At 35.8% G+C, this 17582-nt stretch overlaps 2 protein-coding genes across 6 annotated transcripts in view; both read right to left on the reverse strand.

Annotated features, from left to right (window-relative positions):
• Positions 1-3762, reverse strand: part of INTS2 (integrator complex subunit 2) — a 47405-nt gene extending 43643 nt beyond the window's left edge. The window contains exons 1-3 of one of the 4 annotated variants that reach the window (XM_045525601.1): positions 3680-3762; positions 1844-2150; positions 1073-1211 (exon numbers count right to left, since the gene is read on the reverse strand). In XM_045525601.1, the coding sequence (XP_045381557.1) occupies positions 1073-1211; positions 1844-2150; positions 3680-3707 (474 nt within the window). In that variant the 5' untranslated portion in view covers positions 3708-3762. Of the gene's footprint in view, positions 1-1072; positions 1212-1843; positions 2151-2241; positions 2246-2612; positions 2652-2898; positions 2920-3679 lie in introns of those variants that run through there. The other 3 variants (XM_045525602.1, XM_045525603.1, XM_045525605.1) reach the window with 3 other exon arrangements.
• Positions 3763-11881: 8119 nt separating this feature from the next.
• The window catches only part of MED13 (mediator complex subunit 13), a 101197-nt gene continuing 95496 nt past the window's right edge, over positions 11882-17582 (reverse strand). For both annotated transcript variants that reach the window (XM_045525607.1, XM_045525606.1), the window contains 2 exons: positions 16197-16297; positions 11882-15877 (listed from right to left, as the gene is read on the reverse strand). In XM_045525607.1, coding sequence (XP_045381563.1) covers positions 15745-15877; positions 16197-16297 — 234 coding nt within the window. In that variant the 3' untranslated portion in view covers positions 11882-15744. The remainder of the gene's footprint in view (positions 15878-16196; positions 16298-17582) is intronic.

A 17582-nucleotide genomic window follows, 5' to 3' on the forward strand; every position in this document is an offset into this window, starting at 1 on the left:
TACAACTAGGCTGGGCACAGCAGCTCATGCCTATAATCCCAACACTTTGGGAGGCTGAGGCAAGAGAATTCCTTGAGGCCAGGAGTTTGAGACCAGCCTGAGCAATATAGTAACATCTCATCTCTACAAAACATAATTAGCCAAGCATGGTGGTCTGTGTCTATAGTCCTAGCTACTCAGGAGGCTGAGATGGGAGGATCCCTTGAGCCCAGGAGTTCAAGGCTTTGGTGAACAATGATGATACCACTGCACTCCAGCCTAGGGCAACAGAGCAAGACCCTATCTCAAAACAAACAAAACAACCTAAACTTTATTTATTATAAATTAACTGACCCCAAAATTCTAACAGTAAATAATTTTTGTCTCTGAAATTCTGGGCCTAACCTCGTATAAGTCATCTTAATATGAAGACCCAACTTAGTTCTTTGTATGATAAGACCCTTGACATTCACAAATTTAAAAATCAGAGTTTTAATTAACCATAATTACCCAAAGACCCATGGTAAAGTAATCTATAATTTTGCTGAGAACTTGAATAGCCTTCATCAGTACACAGAAGCAATTCAGTCATGATGGTAAGCGAGTCTAGCCAATCATCCTATATCCAATTTGGTATTGATACTCCCTACTCACTGTTACATATAAGATAGTTAATGCTCATCCAGTGTCTAAATGAATCACATATTTTTGAGTTATACTTCATTATTTTATGGGAGAAATTATATCCTATAAAGATCTTATCAAATTTGGTAAATTGTATAAGTCTTGAGATAAATTCCCTTCTAAATGTTAAGAAGCCATTGTCTGGACCCCAAACAGAAAAAAATCCCTATCACAGAGAAGGCAGAATAGGCATAAATGAGAGTAATCAGAGGAAGTAATTAGAGAAAGAAAGCCTTTAAGACAGGCTTTTAATATCCTTTCAGCCTTTGAAAGGAAAACACGTATCAAATTAGAAATATAAGTAGAAGAGGATGCAACCTGCCTACCTTCTTGCCTCTATTCCTGTCTACTTTTCTTGATGTAGACATCAAATCATGCATACTTTAAGCTATGGTTAAAAGAAATGTACCTTGTTCATAATTGCCAGCAGTTCACTAAGTACCAGACGCAATCGACGAGGTGAATCACTGTGTTCAAACTCTAATGTCAGTCCATGCTGAAGCTGTGATACCAGGATGCTCTCTCCACTGCCTCCTCCAAGTTTATGCCTAATGAAGTACAAACACGTAAAAACAACAATTATGAAAAGACTGGTATGGAAATAATTGCATAAAAATTATCTTTTATTGAAATAATCTACAAAAGAATGTATAAATTCCAAATGTTCTCTATTACTTCTGAAATACTATTTAGTTTGCCTGTTTCAGGGCTTCATACCCTTCATAAAGATACCACCACAACTGATAGCTAACACCCACTTCTATTAACAATACTAGCTTACTATTGGATTCACAATGGGCAGGGAAGCACATGACACCTGCCCAGACTCTCTGGGAATCAATTTAAGTTTAAAAACACATCTAAGTGATTCCAATAAATCTCTCTAATCTAAGGGAAGTTACCCTATTCACTTTACACTGAGAGTAACTGGCCTAATTAGTTTAGCCAGAATACAACAGTACATGGCCAAACTTCTCTAGACATGTTATAATACAGAATTCAAAAGATCCTAGAACTTTAACCATAAATAGAAAAAATTTAAGTAAAATGCTCTTGAGAGTTCATACTCTCATTCTATCTTTTCTGGAGAAGCTCTGAAAGCTCAGAAAAACATTTGATTCCCTATTCTTTGACAAATCCAAGTAAATCCCAATCCACATATTATATAACATAATATTACCTAAGCTGCTGTTCTTTGCTGGCATCCTGTTCTAAGGCATGAAAGTCCACAGACAATAATGCAACAATGGAGTTGACAGCTTCCACTCCAGAGAGAAGGCGAAGGATAAGTTTTTTATCCTGAGCCCAGCTTTGACTCTGGTCAGCAGGAGCACAAAGTGCCATCCGCACCAAACAAGGCAGGAGAAGTCTCAATTCTGGATCACTTAAAGATGCCAGGCGAACAACATCCACTTTCTGCATTGCCTCAAAAGCAAAAGGGCTGACAAACTGAAGGCTTGTACACTCAGTCATTATCACTGTTGATCCTGATGGTAAAAACACAAATGAAAGTAGGGGTATAACTTCCATATATATCACCATCCCTCTTTTTTAAAAACCCTCAAAAATACAGTGTACCTTTAATAGGCCCCTATGTTAGCAATGTTCCTGGCACTATTAAAGACAAGGCTTCTATCTCCCTGTGTTTCCACTGCCATCTCGAAACTGAGGAAGAAAGTATATTAATGTCTCTTCCAGCCTTAGGAATCTTCTGCTCTAACACTCTTATCAAAGAAAGAAAGAATATGAAGCCCAGAGAGATGAAGCAGCAGGCCCAAAGTAATATTACTAATTAGTGGCACAATCCAAGGCTGAACCCTCATCTATTAAATCCCAACCCAAATCTTTCTCCACTATACCAGTCATTTGAGATCCATAAAATGTAAATAAAAGTCAATGAATGGTCATAGTTAACACATTAACTGCCATGTGAGTTGTATTTAACTCACATTAGTTTTGAGCCCAGGGCCTCCTGAAGCAACACACGTCTCTTCACCTTGGGAGCCATGTGAACTATTTTTCAAGTTGCCTATAACTCACGCATGGAAAACAATAAAAAATAACAAATTTTTCATTAAATTAGAAGAACCGTTTTGTTTTCAAAGTTTTTATTCTATTTTCGTAATAGAACACCTTGGCCCCAAGGAAAAAAAAATTTTTCCTAGTGTGGCAGTCAGTGTGTTAGGAATGATCCTCTTCCACACCCCTTTAGTTTCACATGCCTACCCAACGTACCTAAAGAAGTGCTGGGCTTCTTTTTCCCACCCTCCATGAGTCGGTGGAAACACTGGTAAATCACCTCACTGGGCATAAACAATGCCAGCTATAAAGCTCTAGAGGCCACAACACTACCCTATGTCCCCTGTGTTACTGGGTAAAAAACAGATGTCTTGGTGCTATGGGAGACAGAAAGGAGAGTCCCACTTGGGCACTTCTCTGTCTTCAGGAGTAATCAAAGGTACAAAAAGTAAACAAATAAAAAGGCAGTGAGCAGGTAGCCAAAGCCATCCCCTCTCAAGACCGAACGACTAGCAGAACCGTGGGTTGCAGGCAGAAACTCTGCTTTGCTTTCAAGCAGGAGGAGCTGGTCTTTTAACAGAGGGCCGGGCTGAGAGAGCAGAGGCGCCAAGACCTGTGAGCTCACACGTCTCGCCCCAGGCGTTACAGGAGCCAACAAGTCCCTCGGGCTGAGAAAAGTCTGGCCGGTTCCCGACGTGGCCGCGCTGAGGTCTGAGAAGCAAACGCTTCATACCTTAAGATCTACCTCTCCAGCCTCGCGGAACCCCAACCGGATTCCGCGTCCTACGGGCGGGACGCGGCAGAAATGGAGAGCGCGGCCCGCAGTTGGGCCTAGGCGATAATCCGGATCCCCAAACCCTAGCTGTGCCCTGACTTGATCCGGGCACCAAGAAGTCCGACGCCGGGACCAACCGGGTCGTCGATACGAAGGGGGCAGAAGGGGGGACCCCGCACAAAGGCAGAACCGGGACTGGAAGGAGGGAAAAGCGGAAGAGACCTTTGCAACCTGCACTCAGCGCCTTCATTCATCCCAAGCGTCTGGCTCCCGCCGGCCACCGTACTGGACTGAGGGAGGGTAGCTGCGAGAGGAAACAGAGTCGTCCGCACCGATGCAACTGTGCGCCTGCGCGGTCCCGCCCCTTCCTCCGCCCTGTTTTCCCTGCCCAGTTTCATCTCCGAAAATTTAGAAATTTGATTCTAGTCCTTTTTCCAGAGCCTACCAGCTGTGTCCTCTTAGATAAGTCACTAAACCCCTCAGAGCGTCAGTTTCATCATCACAGGATTATCATGACATTCAAGTGACATAACGTTTGTAAAAGAAATGTTAAAGTTATCCCCACTATTCTTTGACACTAATGGATGCAGAAGTTCTAGAATCCCAGAATTTGTAGGAGAATCTAAAAAGTAATCTAATCCCAAACCTTCTTCTGCTCCCGACCTCACGCACCCCCTGTCAGAAGTTAAACACTCTTCTTTCAGGGTCCTTAACTGAGGGGTCCATGAATCCTTAGAGGGCCAATTGATGGGGATTAGGAAGTCTCTGAAATCTGTTCAAAATTGAGTGCTTGGCACTTCTGGAAAGAGGGTCTGAAACGTTCAACAACTTCTCAAAAGGAGTCTGATCACCCAGAAAAGCACCACTAGTCTATGTATCTTCATACTATGTCTTGTTCCTGGTTCAGTCAACATGTATTTGGCCCCTTCTATTTACCAGATACTGTGCTAGGAGCTGACAACAAAAATATTTTAGAGATACAGTACTTTAAAGTTTGTAAGGCTTTAACAGAGGGATAATCTCTTTAAAAATAAGGTCTGGCTTTCAACATTGAATATAAGCAATCACTGTAATGTATATTAATGTTACAGTGTTTCTCAAAATTTTTCCACCTAACCCCCAGTAAAACATTTCACACTGTGGCCCGGACACACATGTGCATATATCCACATACATAAATGTTATATGTGATAAATATACAGTAAATGTATAAATTTATATACTATATAACTATATAATATATACTCACATTTATGTGGAAACATTTTATGAAATACACGTACTACATGTTATGTATTTATTTCACTTGTTTAAATTGCTGGTCACTACACACTAAAATTGATTTCACAATGGTTACAAACCGTATGACATTGTTATTTTAAGCTAAAATTAAGGATTTATTAAACACTTGGTACTGTGATAAGTGCTTTACATCTATTATCTGATTTAATCTTCTGAGGTGGTAATATGATTCTCCATTTTACGATTATGGAAATTGAGACTGAGAAAGATTAAGCAATTTAATCTGCATGAATGGTCATTTCACAGGAAGAGTATGAAGGGAATTCAAACATTGGTTTGGGGAATTAATGAGGGTAAAAGGTAGGTACGAACTAAATGATTTTAAAGATCCATTCTAATTCTAACTGCTTATGATCCTTTGTTCACTAATGGAGAAACAACATGCAGATTCAGTATCTCCATCTTGGCCTTTTTGTTACAACAAGAGGCCCATTTGCCATTGTGTGGCGAATGTGTCTTGCTCTTACTCTGCAAACCTACATCTTGCTCTTGCTCTATAAACCTATCTTGTCCTTCCTCAATAAACTTTGTTTCACGCTTGCCAAAAAAAGAAAAATCTCCATCTTGATGTACAGAGAACAGCAAATCACATCCAGCCTGACTGAGATAGCTGGAGAGTGAGAGTCATGGTGACAAGTGCTGACAGTTATCTTCCTCCAAGTCATACTCTCCTCCTCTTGCAATTCTTAACTCAGTGAATATCATCAGCACCTTGAGGTGCATGAGCCAGAAACCTGAAAGTCATTTTAGACTCCAGTCTCTCCGCCTCATATCAACTTAGTCAGCAAAAATCTTTCAAATCATTGAAACATTGTAATGTTTGCCAATAAGATCATTTTGATAATCATTGTATGGAACTCAGACAGACACCCTAATGAAAAATGATTTGCTCATGAGCTTTTGAATTTTAGTTCTGCTTCCTCCAAGGCCAACTCCCTAACTATACCAAAATCATTTTTTTAGCTTCTATTTTTTTACTTTTTTTATTTCATTTTATTTATTTATTTCAGGATATTATGGGGGTACAAACATTTTGGTTACATGTTATGACTTTGCCACACCCAAACCATGATTTGAGGCGTGCCTTTCCCCCCTACAACACTCACCACGTCCATTACTTGTGAATTTATCCATCCCCGACCCCCCAATCCCTGAAGAATATTACTACTGTGTGAGCACCGTAGTGTTGATCAGTTTTTAAAAAGACCTTGCAGCTCAGATGTTTAATTAGGCAGATTCTCTTCTCAAATGGTAAATAATCCTACAAATTAGTCCTAACATTTAATTGTCCATAAACCACAAAACTTTGGCTATCAAAGGATTACCTCATAAAATTATGATGTACCTTTTTGTGCTTATAAAATGTTTAAGGGTATAACCTCTTTTTAAGGCCAACATGGCGTTGAAGCCCTTTACCATTTCTAGTCACAAAAAGATGTAACTCATCAAAAAGATGTAACTATGATGACTTTTTCCCCACAGTTTAACATATCTGAAATGTGAAAATCTTACAACTAATATTGTATTAAATTTTGACAGCATTTTTTTCTTAATGACACATAAAATAATGTCATACAATTATTGGTATCTTAGATTTGATGAAACATGTTCTGTAGTTCTTATATCTCGTTTACGTCAAAAGAGAAGACTCCTTCGTGGGTAAAGTAAACATTCTCCTTTTGACTTGCTTGCTTTTACTCTTTTCCACTTTATTTTTCAATCAGACTGGAGGAAGAAAGAAACAGAGAAACAAAAAGAAGAGAAAAAAAGAAAAACACCTAAGAATATCTACTATGATTCAGGTATACTAGATACTTTTATGTAGATTATTGCAGAGTAAATGAGCTTCAGGAAATTAGAAGACGTAGGTATTTAAACGCAGACCAATGTTCTTTGGAAATAGTTGTGTAATTCCAGAAGCACAAGGATCTTAGAAGACAACTAGGCTCCATTTTTCTCAACATAAAACTCTTTTTATAATTAACCTCAATAGTGTTATTTTATCTTTTAAGATGTCTTATCGTGTTTCAGCCTGTCAAGATCTCTTTGACTCTTAAACTGGCTGTCTGCTTTAGCTAGGCAGATATTTTCATTAATGTTATGAATAAAATGTTGAATACAACTGAGTCCAGCCAAGTTCTATAGTTTAACCTTAGAGACATCCCTCTGCAGTTAACCTTGTTCCACCAGTCAAACCTCTTTGCTTTGATTGTTCAACACTTCCCTGCTTTGGGATAAAGTTCAATTTCCTTAGAGTAGAACTGAAAAGACAGATTTTTGTGGTCTGTCTTCTTTCTAGCTTGGACTCCTGCCATATCCCACCATGATGTCTTCATTTTAGTCAGTTTGAACTGACTGTTTCCCAAATTCTTCTCATAGTTCCTCCTGTCTAGAATGTCTTTCATTCTTTCTATTTGTAAACTCCTATGTATCCTGTAAGTCTCACCTCCAATTTACCCTTGCTAAGAGACCTTTCCCTGAAAAACCACCTATCCCTTCACCATATTAGGTGTCCCTCTTCTATGCTCCCAGGACACCCTTTGCTTCCTCAATCACAGTACTTAACACATTACATTGTATTGTTAGATTTCATCGGTCTTTCCCACCAGAAATGAGTACTTTAAAGGCAGGGATGATATTTTACTTCTTTGCTGCTGGCACAGCATGGCACATCATAGTGCCTTGCTAAATTAAAGATGCCATGAAACTTTATTAAATAACCTGCTGCATGTTCAGCCCTATAATTTATCAGTTTGTCAATGGTGTAAAAATAAAAGGCAATGAGATTGGTTCGGTACTTCTTATGTATGCACTGAATAACAATTCATCTCACTTTAGAGCAGCAGTTTCCAACCTTTTTGGTACCAGGGACCAGTTTTAGGGAAGGCAATTTTTCCATAGATGGTGGTGGGGAGGGTTTTGGGATGATTCACGCACATCACAATTATTGTGCAGTCCAACCTCTCTGCTAATGATAATCTGTATTTGCAGCCGCTCCCCAGCACTAGCATCACTGCCTCAGCTCTATCTCACATCATCAGGCATTAGATTCTCAGAAGGAGCATGCAACCTAGATCCCTCGCATGCTCAGTTTACAGTAGAGTGCTCACTCCTATGAGAATTTAATGCCGCTGCTGATCTGACAGGAGGTGGAGCTTATGCAGTGACACCAGCGATGGAGAGTGGCTGTAAATGCAGATGAAGCTTCGCTCACTGGCCTGCCTCTCACTTCCTGCTGTGCAGCCTGGTTCCTAACAGGCCATGGACCAGTACCAGTCCACAGCTGGGGGCTGGGGCCCACAGCTTTAGAGGACTTATCCAACTAATTATGTTCATCAAGTATATTTCTAGGCAGACCGAAGACTTAAAAGTCAGACATTTGTATTTCATAACTATAGTATATAATTAAATTGTATAGTGTTTTAGTGAAACTATGCCAGCTTCTAATGGTACTGTTGGTAAAGTCAAGTAATTCTGTTAGTAGTTTCTGGGACCTACCTTTTTAAAACTTTAAAATTGGGAAAGTTGCCCATTTTCACTCTTGCAGGACCCTTCAGCGTTCCACAGCATTTCTGAACTCATACCTGCAAGTTCCTTTACCACCCAGGATGTAATTCAGGTGGGCCTGGAGGCTTGAGTAGCTCCTTGAAATCAGTTAACTATCTCAAGTTTGAATTCCATCATAAGCATGTTATTTAGAGCATGTTATCACAAGCATGTTGAAGATCCTCTTGCTGATTTTTTAAGTGGGGTGGGTTGGGACAGAAGGGAGGTAAAACTGAATAGGTACTAAATACTTTTTGTATCCTATCCATCCTTACTCTTTCTGGAAACATATTTAAAAGTCCTTTTTGTTGTCTTTAAGTGCCTTTTGTCTTTCTCTTGTAAGCCTTAGTTCATTTTGGATTTGACTCTATAGAGAATGTAAGTATTAAAAAGTCATCCCTCACACCTTTATAATTTTCAGTGTTTTTGGGTTTTTTTTACACAATTTCCTTTGAGGTTCACAAAGCTCGTTAGAAGGCTATGGTTATTATGGTGTTCATTTACAACTGAGTAAATTGAGATTTCAAGAGATTGTGTTTTGCCTGAATTCACAATGCAGAACATTGCAAACCTAGGATAAGAATCCTCATCTGATGATCAAATGCTTCTACTAATATTATAGTAAGAGTCCCAAGTAATTAGAATTTTATAACTTCACTTAAATTATTTGCAAAACTCACACTTCAGCTAAGTTCTGTAGAGATGTTTATTGCAAAAAGTCCATTAAAAATATTTATTCAAAAGTATTTATGTGCCTTATTCTAGTGCTAGGTGTTGTGTTGGATTCTGGAGACTCAATGGTGAGCGAAATAGACCCAATTTCTGCCCTCATGGAGTTGTTTGGTAAAGACAAATAATCATATAATTACAGACCGTGAAAAACACTACAAAGGCTCCACATAGGGCACTGCAGTAAGTGTATAACAAAGAAACCTGATCTGAGGCAAAGATGTATGTGGAAATCATGGGGAGGCTTTAAGGCAAAAATAACCATGGGGCTTTCAAGGAACTCAAATGCCTAAAAAGCTAAGAGGAGAACATACAGGAAAGAGGCCCATTTTGAGGCTGTACTTACCTTTAGAGCAAAAGGATTTTCAGTTACCACAAAAGGAACACACTGAGAATAGAGATACCAAGTTAAGAGTACTTGTATATGGCAATGGTCCACTCAGAAAAGGTAGTTTTATCTAATACCTTATATGGCACTGGATAATTCTAATTTAGACTAAAATCAGGCCAGTAGAGAGAGAAATGAAACTAGTTGATAGTCAATACACAAGACCAATAATTATGATGCCTGGTTACAAGGAGTTTACGGTTTGACCAACAGGATATGGTAGTGCCCTGCACAGTGACAAGGAACACTGTAAGGACCAAGTGTTATTTGTGGAGGAAAATTGTTGGTTTTACTAATAACTGAAGATTCGCTCAGAATAAGAGAATGACAAAACTAAGACTTAAATTCAATCTGAATGCAAGTCTTTAAGACACTACATGGCTTGGGGACGTGGCATAGTTTAGGTTTATCACTTAGTAAAATATTTTTTTTTCTCTGTAGTAGGTAGTGGCAAAATAAGTCTTTAAAACCAACATTTTAACTTCACAAAAGTCATTCTTGACACAGTTATGTTGGGGCATTGTGGAAGAAAAAAAACAAAACAAAAACCAGCTCAAAAATCTTCTATCAATCTCAAACAGAAATTCTGGTTATAGATAATAGAACTCTGAGAGTCAGGGTTCTTTAATCCTCATTCCAGCATTGATAACTCTCCTCCAGTACACACAGGAAAATATTGAAAACTAGACATTATCAGAATAGACGCATCAGGAATACATTCAAGACAGTTAAATTTATCTTTTGCCATAGCCAAAAACATAATTCTCTTCCCTTTTCCTTTTTGTTTACGTGAACTTCTCAAACAAATCAGTGCCCTCTGGACTTCTGTACTCTCAGGGGGATCCAAAAGGAACTTGACTTATCTCAACTAGTTAACAGAGTAAAACTCCCGTAATATTCTGTTTAGCAAAGCCTGGACATTTTCATATTACACATTTAAGAGATAATGGATCCCACTAAATGTCCATGCTTCCTTAGAAATTATATTTCAAAGGTCATTTACCCCCCAAATAGTTTGAATATGATTCCAACTACATTTCTAATTTTACCCTGAAGTGGATTCTCTGCCTCTAAATTTCTCCAATACCTATAATGACTACCATCTGCCCCAAGTATTTTTGAACAATTCTTATAGTTACAAATTTGTCTGAGGCATATTTTGATAATAAAAATCACTAAGTGGAAAATAACTGTCAGAACATGTTGCAATTTTGATTCTAGAAATGAAGTATTGATACCTAGAATAAGCTGATATTATTTCAAGTCACCTTACCAATTAAATTAACAATTGCATACATTTACACACATAATGTGCTGACATAAAGAGGTCAAGATAATTTCCATGGGTTAATTTATTAATTCCTTCTAGAGTATTTTTAAATGTTCACCATATTTCACTACACCTCTCAATCTGTACTTCTTCACTTTAAAGGAATTCACACGGAGAACTCTGGTAGAAAATTTGTAAGAGAAGTTTCTCAGGGAAGAAACCAACTAGCGTTTTGGGCTTTCAAAGTACTGGATTTTGCCAAGATAGAGCACACTGGCTCACCATATAAAAACTGTGTTTGCTTAAGGTAGGGAACAAGTCTATCTCTAAGCCACTTGAATTCTTAACAAGTATCATTACCTTATGTGCAGTACAAATAAGAATTTGATTTAAACTATTAAAGAAAAAAAATTCATTTCCTCTAGTAAACCACTCAATAGGATTTTTCAGACATTGGTTTTCAATACTGAAAGTTAGAAATAGAAAAAAAAGGTTGTGTGCAGTTGTGCAAGAAGGGAATAACCCCTTTGGGAAAAAAAAGCTTGATTTGTGTAGTTCTTTTTAGTCATACATAAGACCATAGTAAAAAAAAAAAAAAATGTAGAAACCAGAGGTAATGTAAACTGTGAGACAGAAAATAATTTAGGATAGGCAGTTTAAACAACATATCCCTCCTTTTAAAAGATCATTTTTAAAAATTTTGCTGGCAGAAACTATTTCAAAATGATCACAATAATTTTGAGGTATGTCCTTACTCAGCTTAAGTCCGGACAAAAATATTTTAAATGGCTGCTTACAGAATATGGGCAGAGCTATTTTTGATGGATTATTCACTTCTGAACTTTTTTTTAATACTTCAAACACATTTACATGATCAAATAGAAATAGGATAGAGCTAAGCTTTAATATTTAAAGGTAGCTTGCTTGGAATAAAAAATAAATAAGAAAATAATGAGCCTACAAGGAATTGGTATATATGTAAATATACAATTCCTGTACTGTATATATTGTACACTGATACATGATTAAAATTCTTTTTGAAAATAAAATACTTCTCAGAAATTAAAAGACCATTAATCAGTTTCTAGGTTGCCCCTTTCCATTATAAATGACACAAAAATAATATTGCTATTATTTTTCACACAAATTTAAGATGAAAATATTTTCAACAGAATGAGACACCACAATGAAGGCTTCATGAATAATTTATTCCATTTGAAGTTTTGTTTTTTGTTTTTTGTTTTTTTAAAAAGTATAAACCTTTTCATTTCCTCAATCACAATTTGTACAACTCAGTGTTATGGCATTCGGCAGCAATAGTGTTTGTTCCTTATTCTTTTTTGTCACGTTAAAAAGAAAAGTAATTGGACCATATTAAATGTCACTGCTAAACAACAACTTTAAAACGCCCCTTCGTAAAGTGACCAAGCAATTTTGAGAAGGTTGATGCTGACATGTCCAGTAATGACGTTACAATTTGTAGTTTAAACTCAGTAACTTTAAGGTCCACAAATCCAGTTTACTTTGAAAACTAAAGCTATTTTAAAACTTCATGAATACATCAACCTGAGGAGTATTTTAGGTCCCAAATCCAGTTTTAAAATTTATACTCCACAAAAAAGAAAATACATATAAAAAAATTTAAACCACAGTTCTGGGCCCATTAAAACACCAAAAACCAAAAGGTTAAGATTTCCAGCTGATTTTTTGGGAGGTGGGACAAAATAAAAATGTATGTTAAAAACATCTTTCCTTAATTTAAACAAACTAAAATCTTAAGAGGAAACCCAGATCAAAATATCACTCATGCAACATTAAATGTATTAATAGATTGATATGCAATGCCATAGTGGATGAGTAGCAAATTATATGATGCAATAGCATTTAAAAACTTCCTTTTAATCTATTCAATCTGAACATTTTAAATAATGCGACATAATATTTTGATATTACAGTATTAACATAGTGCTTGATTAAAGATCTGCAAATCTTTGTAGTAACACATTAAGTTAAAAAATTACCTCAGAAGGTAAATATGAAGATGAAAGGAAAATATTTTAATACAGTAATCTGTGCCATACTGACGATTGAGTACGAATACAGCTGAGGATAGTTGACTAAGTAGTAAGAGCTTAATTTTAGTGGTTTAAGAAAAGTTTAGAAATATTTAAAAATTACAGCTACTTTAAAATTTAAGGATTACATATAAGTACACTTGGTGGCCTTCTGGCCAAACAATAAGGTGTACAGAAATTTATTCATACAGTGTTAATTCACAGTCCTGATAACTGAATGGCTTGCATAAGAAAGGTATGGCTAGATGTTTCTCACTGGCTGGAAGCAGACATTATATAATTAATCTTTTTAAATGCCAAAATACTGAACTTCCACCCTGTTTTATAATGGATAACTGCACAAAAAACAGACATTAGCACTGTAACAAAGAAGTCAAGGTGTTGGTAGTCCACTGCTATAAAGTATAATATTTTGCTTAACTACTTAAATAAAACAAAACTACCTATACTCGTCTGTGACAGTATATTAGTAAGTCAGATCCATCATCCTGCACAAAACGCTTAATTTCTTTTCTGAAATAAGTCTAATGACCTTTTCTAATGGCTATTTAATAACTTTCTATTTGAATGTTGAACTGATATATGAAGGGAAGGAAAAAAACTCTTATCAGTAAATCCTATGTATTTGGGAACTATTCCCTGATTCCCAGATAAAAAGGAATTATATACTGGGTTCCCTCCTTATGGCTCCATATAAAAGAAACTATCAGGGAATGATTTTTTTTAAATCTATTTTCAAACTGAGGTGTGGTTACCATAGGTTAGTGATTTTAAACAACTGAGAATATAGCTTTCATTTTTTTTAAAGTCACTATTGAGCTAAGTATATAAAAAAGGATACTCTTTTTATAGAAATTCCAAATAAGAATCTTTTTCCTCAAATCTCAAATAAGTTTTCTTTTTAAGAAAGTACAGGACAAAACATACCAACATAATCTGTGGTGTGTTAGTATAATTTAAAAACAAATGCAGAGATGTGATCTTTAAATTTAATATCAAAATATACTGACCATTGGGATTGCATTATAATTTTGAAGAAATGATTGAAAACTTTTGTCATCAATTGTTTTCTGAATAGAAAAAAACAAAACTTGCTAATGTTTTTATATACACAATTTGAAGAAGTTATATTCATAAGAAAGTGATATTTAACCTAAGCATATAGTATTTACAAAACAAGTTTCAGTTAAAAAAAAAACCGAATTAGAGTTTTGTAAATACAATTGATTTTGTCCTTGTAGATAATTAGTGAACATACAAATAGGAATTTTGCAAGACTGCTTCCAAGAAATATAGGTAGACTTGGCCACTGTGAATTCAAGTCAGCAATGTGAGTAGGAAGCTAACTTGGGCTCTCTTGTGAGCAGCACTGTAGAAAGTATTTTTCAAGGGGGTAAAGACTGCATAAACGCAGTTATCTTGGCATGTGCAAACAAGAAGGGGGAAAGTTGTATTGAAGGAAGGGGTGAATTAAAGTCCCTAAAATTCAAGTCCCTTCTTTAGGGAGGTGAGAACCTCCTTGGCATATGCCCTACCTTAATCTGAGCTGTGTAATAGAAAAGTACAGACTCTGGTGTTTGGGACTGCCATCTCCAAACCAAGAAAATTAAATAAATAAAAAAGGCAAAGGGAAACAGGGTAAGTTTAAAAAATGGTTCTTTCACTAGTGGAATAGAGTCTGAATACCAGAATTCACTGAGAATCTATTTACACCACAGTTTGATTGCACACACACACCCATACATATGCATTCTCTCACACACATTCCCAATCTTTAATTTAAAAAAAAAAAAGGTCAAACAATCAAGAGTGATTGTTCTTAAAATAATTTTTAAAATGCCTAGAGCTGGGCTAAATTTCAACCTTATAGGAGATCCTGAAGATAAATTTCATAATTAATAATATTCCCATGCCTAAATGTGCCACTGCTAAAACTGAAAAAAATTTAAGCATGTAACATTAAACACCAAAATTAGTTTAAGCACTCAGTAGCAAATGTCTTTCTTGTAAAACTAAGTTTCTTTCACTGGAAATGGCCTGAAATATTAGTCATAGCCCTAAACCATAGTACAAAATATAACTGAAGAATTCTCATTTTATTCTAAGTTAAACCACCTAACAATATCACTTGTATATTGCCATCATGTTATTCTGTAAAGGTGTGATATATAAAATGCTGTAAGACCTGGTACCTTTTCAATTTATAAACACAGTGAACTTCATTACTGTACATGTACTCTGCAACTACAGCTTAGCTGTAAATCCTCCACACACAATGGTATGGACATTATTCCCCCTCTATCCCCATTAAACTGTACATCGAGACAATACAAATTTACTGTCCCACCCACCCCCTTACAAAAAAATAATACTCTAAAAGCAACCCTACTGCAACTTTTTAATTAAGACGATTACATATATTTTAGACCAATTGCTTTAAAGCAAGAAGGCAGTATAAACCTTCTAGGAAAATTTTTATAAAAGAGGTTAAGAAATATAAGACAATTTATACATTTAAAAACTTACAATAAATAAGAGATGCAGGCATGTTTGAATACTAGATACTATAATCCAATACAAGAACATCTTGATGTTCTGAAGCCATATGTTGAAATTCATTGTTCCTCATGTTTCCTCTCCATGCTTTTAATATTCATTTAATATGACTGGGTACTATGGCTCATTACTTTTCACAAATACTGTGACTGGAAAAAAAAGGTTAATTTTTGCTACGAAAATGTTATAATACGTTTTGTATGATCAGTCATCATCCTAAAGAGTTCAGTATAGTCAATGAAAAATAGCAGGGTTATAGCCCCTCCCCACAAGTCAAAACAATATTTGTTGAAGTAATAAGAATTAGACCCCATCACAAATGACTTTCACTGAGAAGATAATTGTAACTTAATCCTGCAGCGAAATATCCTTTTTTTCCTTTTTTTCATGTCCTTTTTTGCACAGTTCTGTCACATGAAGATCACAGCATATTCATGATAAAGTTATATAACTGATTCAGCACCACAAAATGAATTGGGAGACACGAGCGTCTGTCCTGGATTGCAGGGTCACAGGTTAGCCAGGAGAGTGCATTGTACTGTTCCAAAACAAACCTGAAAAGCAAATAAATTATATGAGTCATGCATTTATTTCCAATGTAGATTATGGAAGCAGTTTTCAATTATGGCATCTAAGATTCAAAATCACCTTAAAAAAAGAGTGGAAGGTATGTGGAATAGAGAGTTCTTGGGGAGAAAGATAACTAATTTTCCTAAAAATTATTCTCAAAAGTAGATTACTTATGCTGAATGATACAATTTATCTAGAAATCTGATGGTACACAACTGCTAAATATGAGAAAAATATACAAGGATCAACATTATATTCTTTTAAAGTTGCAGTGGCAAACCCTTAATGGTAAAAGAACTATACCTGAGGACATCTGAAGTCTGATTTGAGTCAAGTGGGTGGGAGTGTTTACTGTGAAGCAGCTCGTCAGATTGCACTGAAGGCACGTGGAGGTGCAAAGAGGCCTAAAAAGGTAACAGGTAATCGGTCAGCCAAAAGGAAAAAAGTCTGTTGTTTAGTTTTCCCTTATTCTCCCAATGTATCTTCATTGATGAAACAAATTTTAGTCCTATGTTATGAATGAGAGCCACTATAAAAATGCCTGTTCTCTTTGCTTAACTCACTCATTATAGAAGTAATTTTTAAGGCCAAAACTTTATTGAATCTTCCTATTTCTTTTTCTATAGCAATAAACAATAAATTGTTTTTGAGACCAAAGAATCCTTTCAAAACAGGATAAACTGAGAAACTTGAGTACAGTATGTTCCTAGCTTACACAAAACTTAAGACTATACCTAAGTCTAGCACTGAAACAGTAACAGGAATAAGCATAAACATTTTACTTACAACACTATTACTCTCAAAGCTACATTTGACTGAATTGTGAACACTCTAAATAATACAGTGCACAGAGGCTTTCTTTTTGCCCAATTTCATAATAGAAGCTTGGTAACAACTGGCACACCTATTTAGGGATGGCAATGAATAGTGAGAGAAAGGAATGTGCTACTCCACATGTCAATCAAATAAAATGAACCATTTTGTTTATAAGTCAATATGTATAATAGTGTTAGAAAGCTGTGACAAGACAATGGTGGTGTTCACTACAGAAACTCTTGGTACATTTCATTCTATACACTGTAAAAGGTCCTATTTTATATTTAGGTGTTCTATTACAATTATAATATATGTATAGAGTCTTGGGTCATACATTCAGGAATATAACCAAATATATGTATATTTGAGGTATCTGTAAATGCTTGATTTATGAGTTATAAACAGAAGCCTCACATTGCAGATCACTACAAATTTAAATACAATATAATTAGTACCAGTTCTCTAATTGCTTTGATAAAAAGATTTTTAACCATCTAGATTACAATCCACTATTTTTCCAGGCAAAGAGAAACACACAAGTAGTTTATTGCCTATAGTATGGAAATAAAATGGGATATATAAAAAAAAAGGTGAACAGAATTATGGTAAATTATGCCTTACCTGGTAATTCAGAACCAGAAGTCCTAATCTTGTTATACTGTATCTGAGGGTGAATGCCCACTTTACACTATCCTCTCTGCAAATAAATATTGAGTAGAAAAGAATCTGGATAGTCCCTTGGATTTTCTGTAAAGTAGTGTTTCCTTAAAAAATGTGCCCTGAAATACTAAGGTAATAAACTATTAATAGGTGTTACACAATCCTTTTCTTGTGTATTAAAATAAGTTTAAGAAATGCTAGGTAAACAATCTT

The sequence above is a fragment of the Lemur catta genome, chromosome 15 (genome assembly GCF_020740605.2).
Source record: "Lemur catta isolate mLemCat1 chromosome 15, mLemCat1.pri, whole genome shotgun sequence".
Taxonomy (NCBI): Eukaryota; Metazoa; Chordata; class Mammalia; order Primates; family Lemuridae; genus Lemur; species Lemur catta.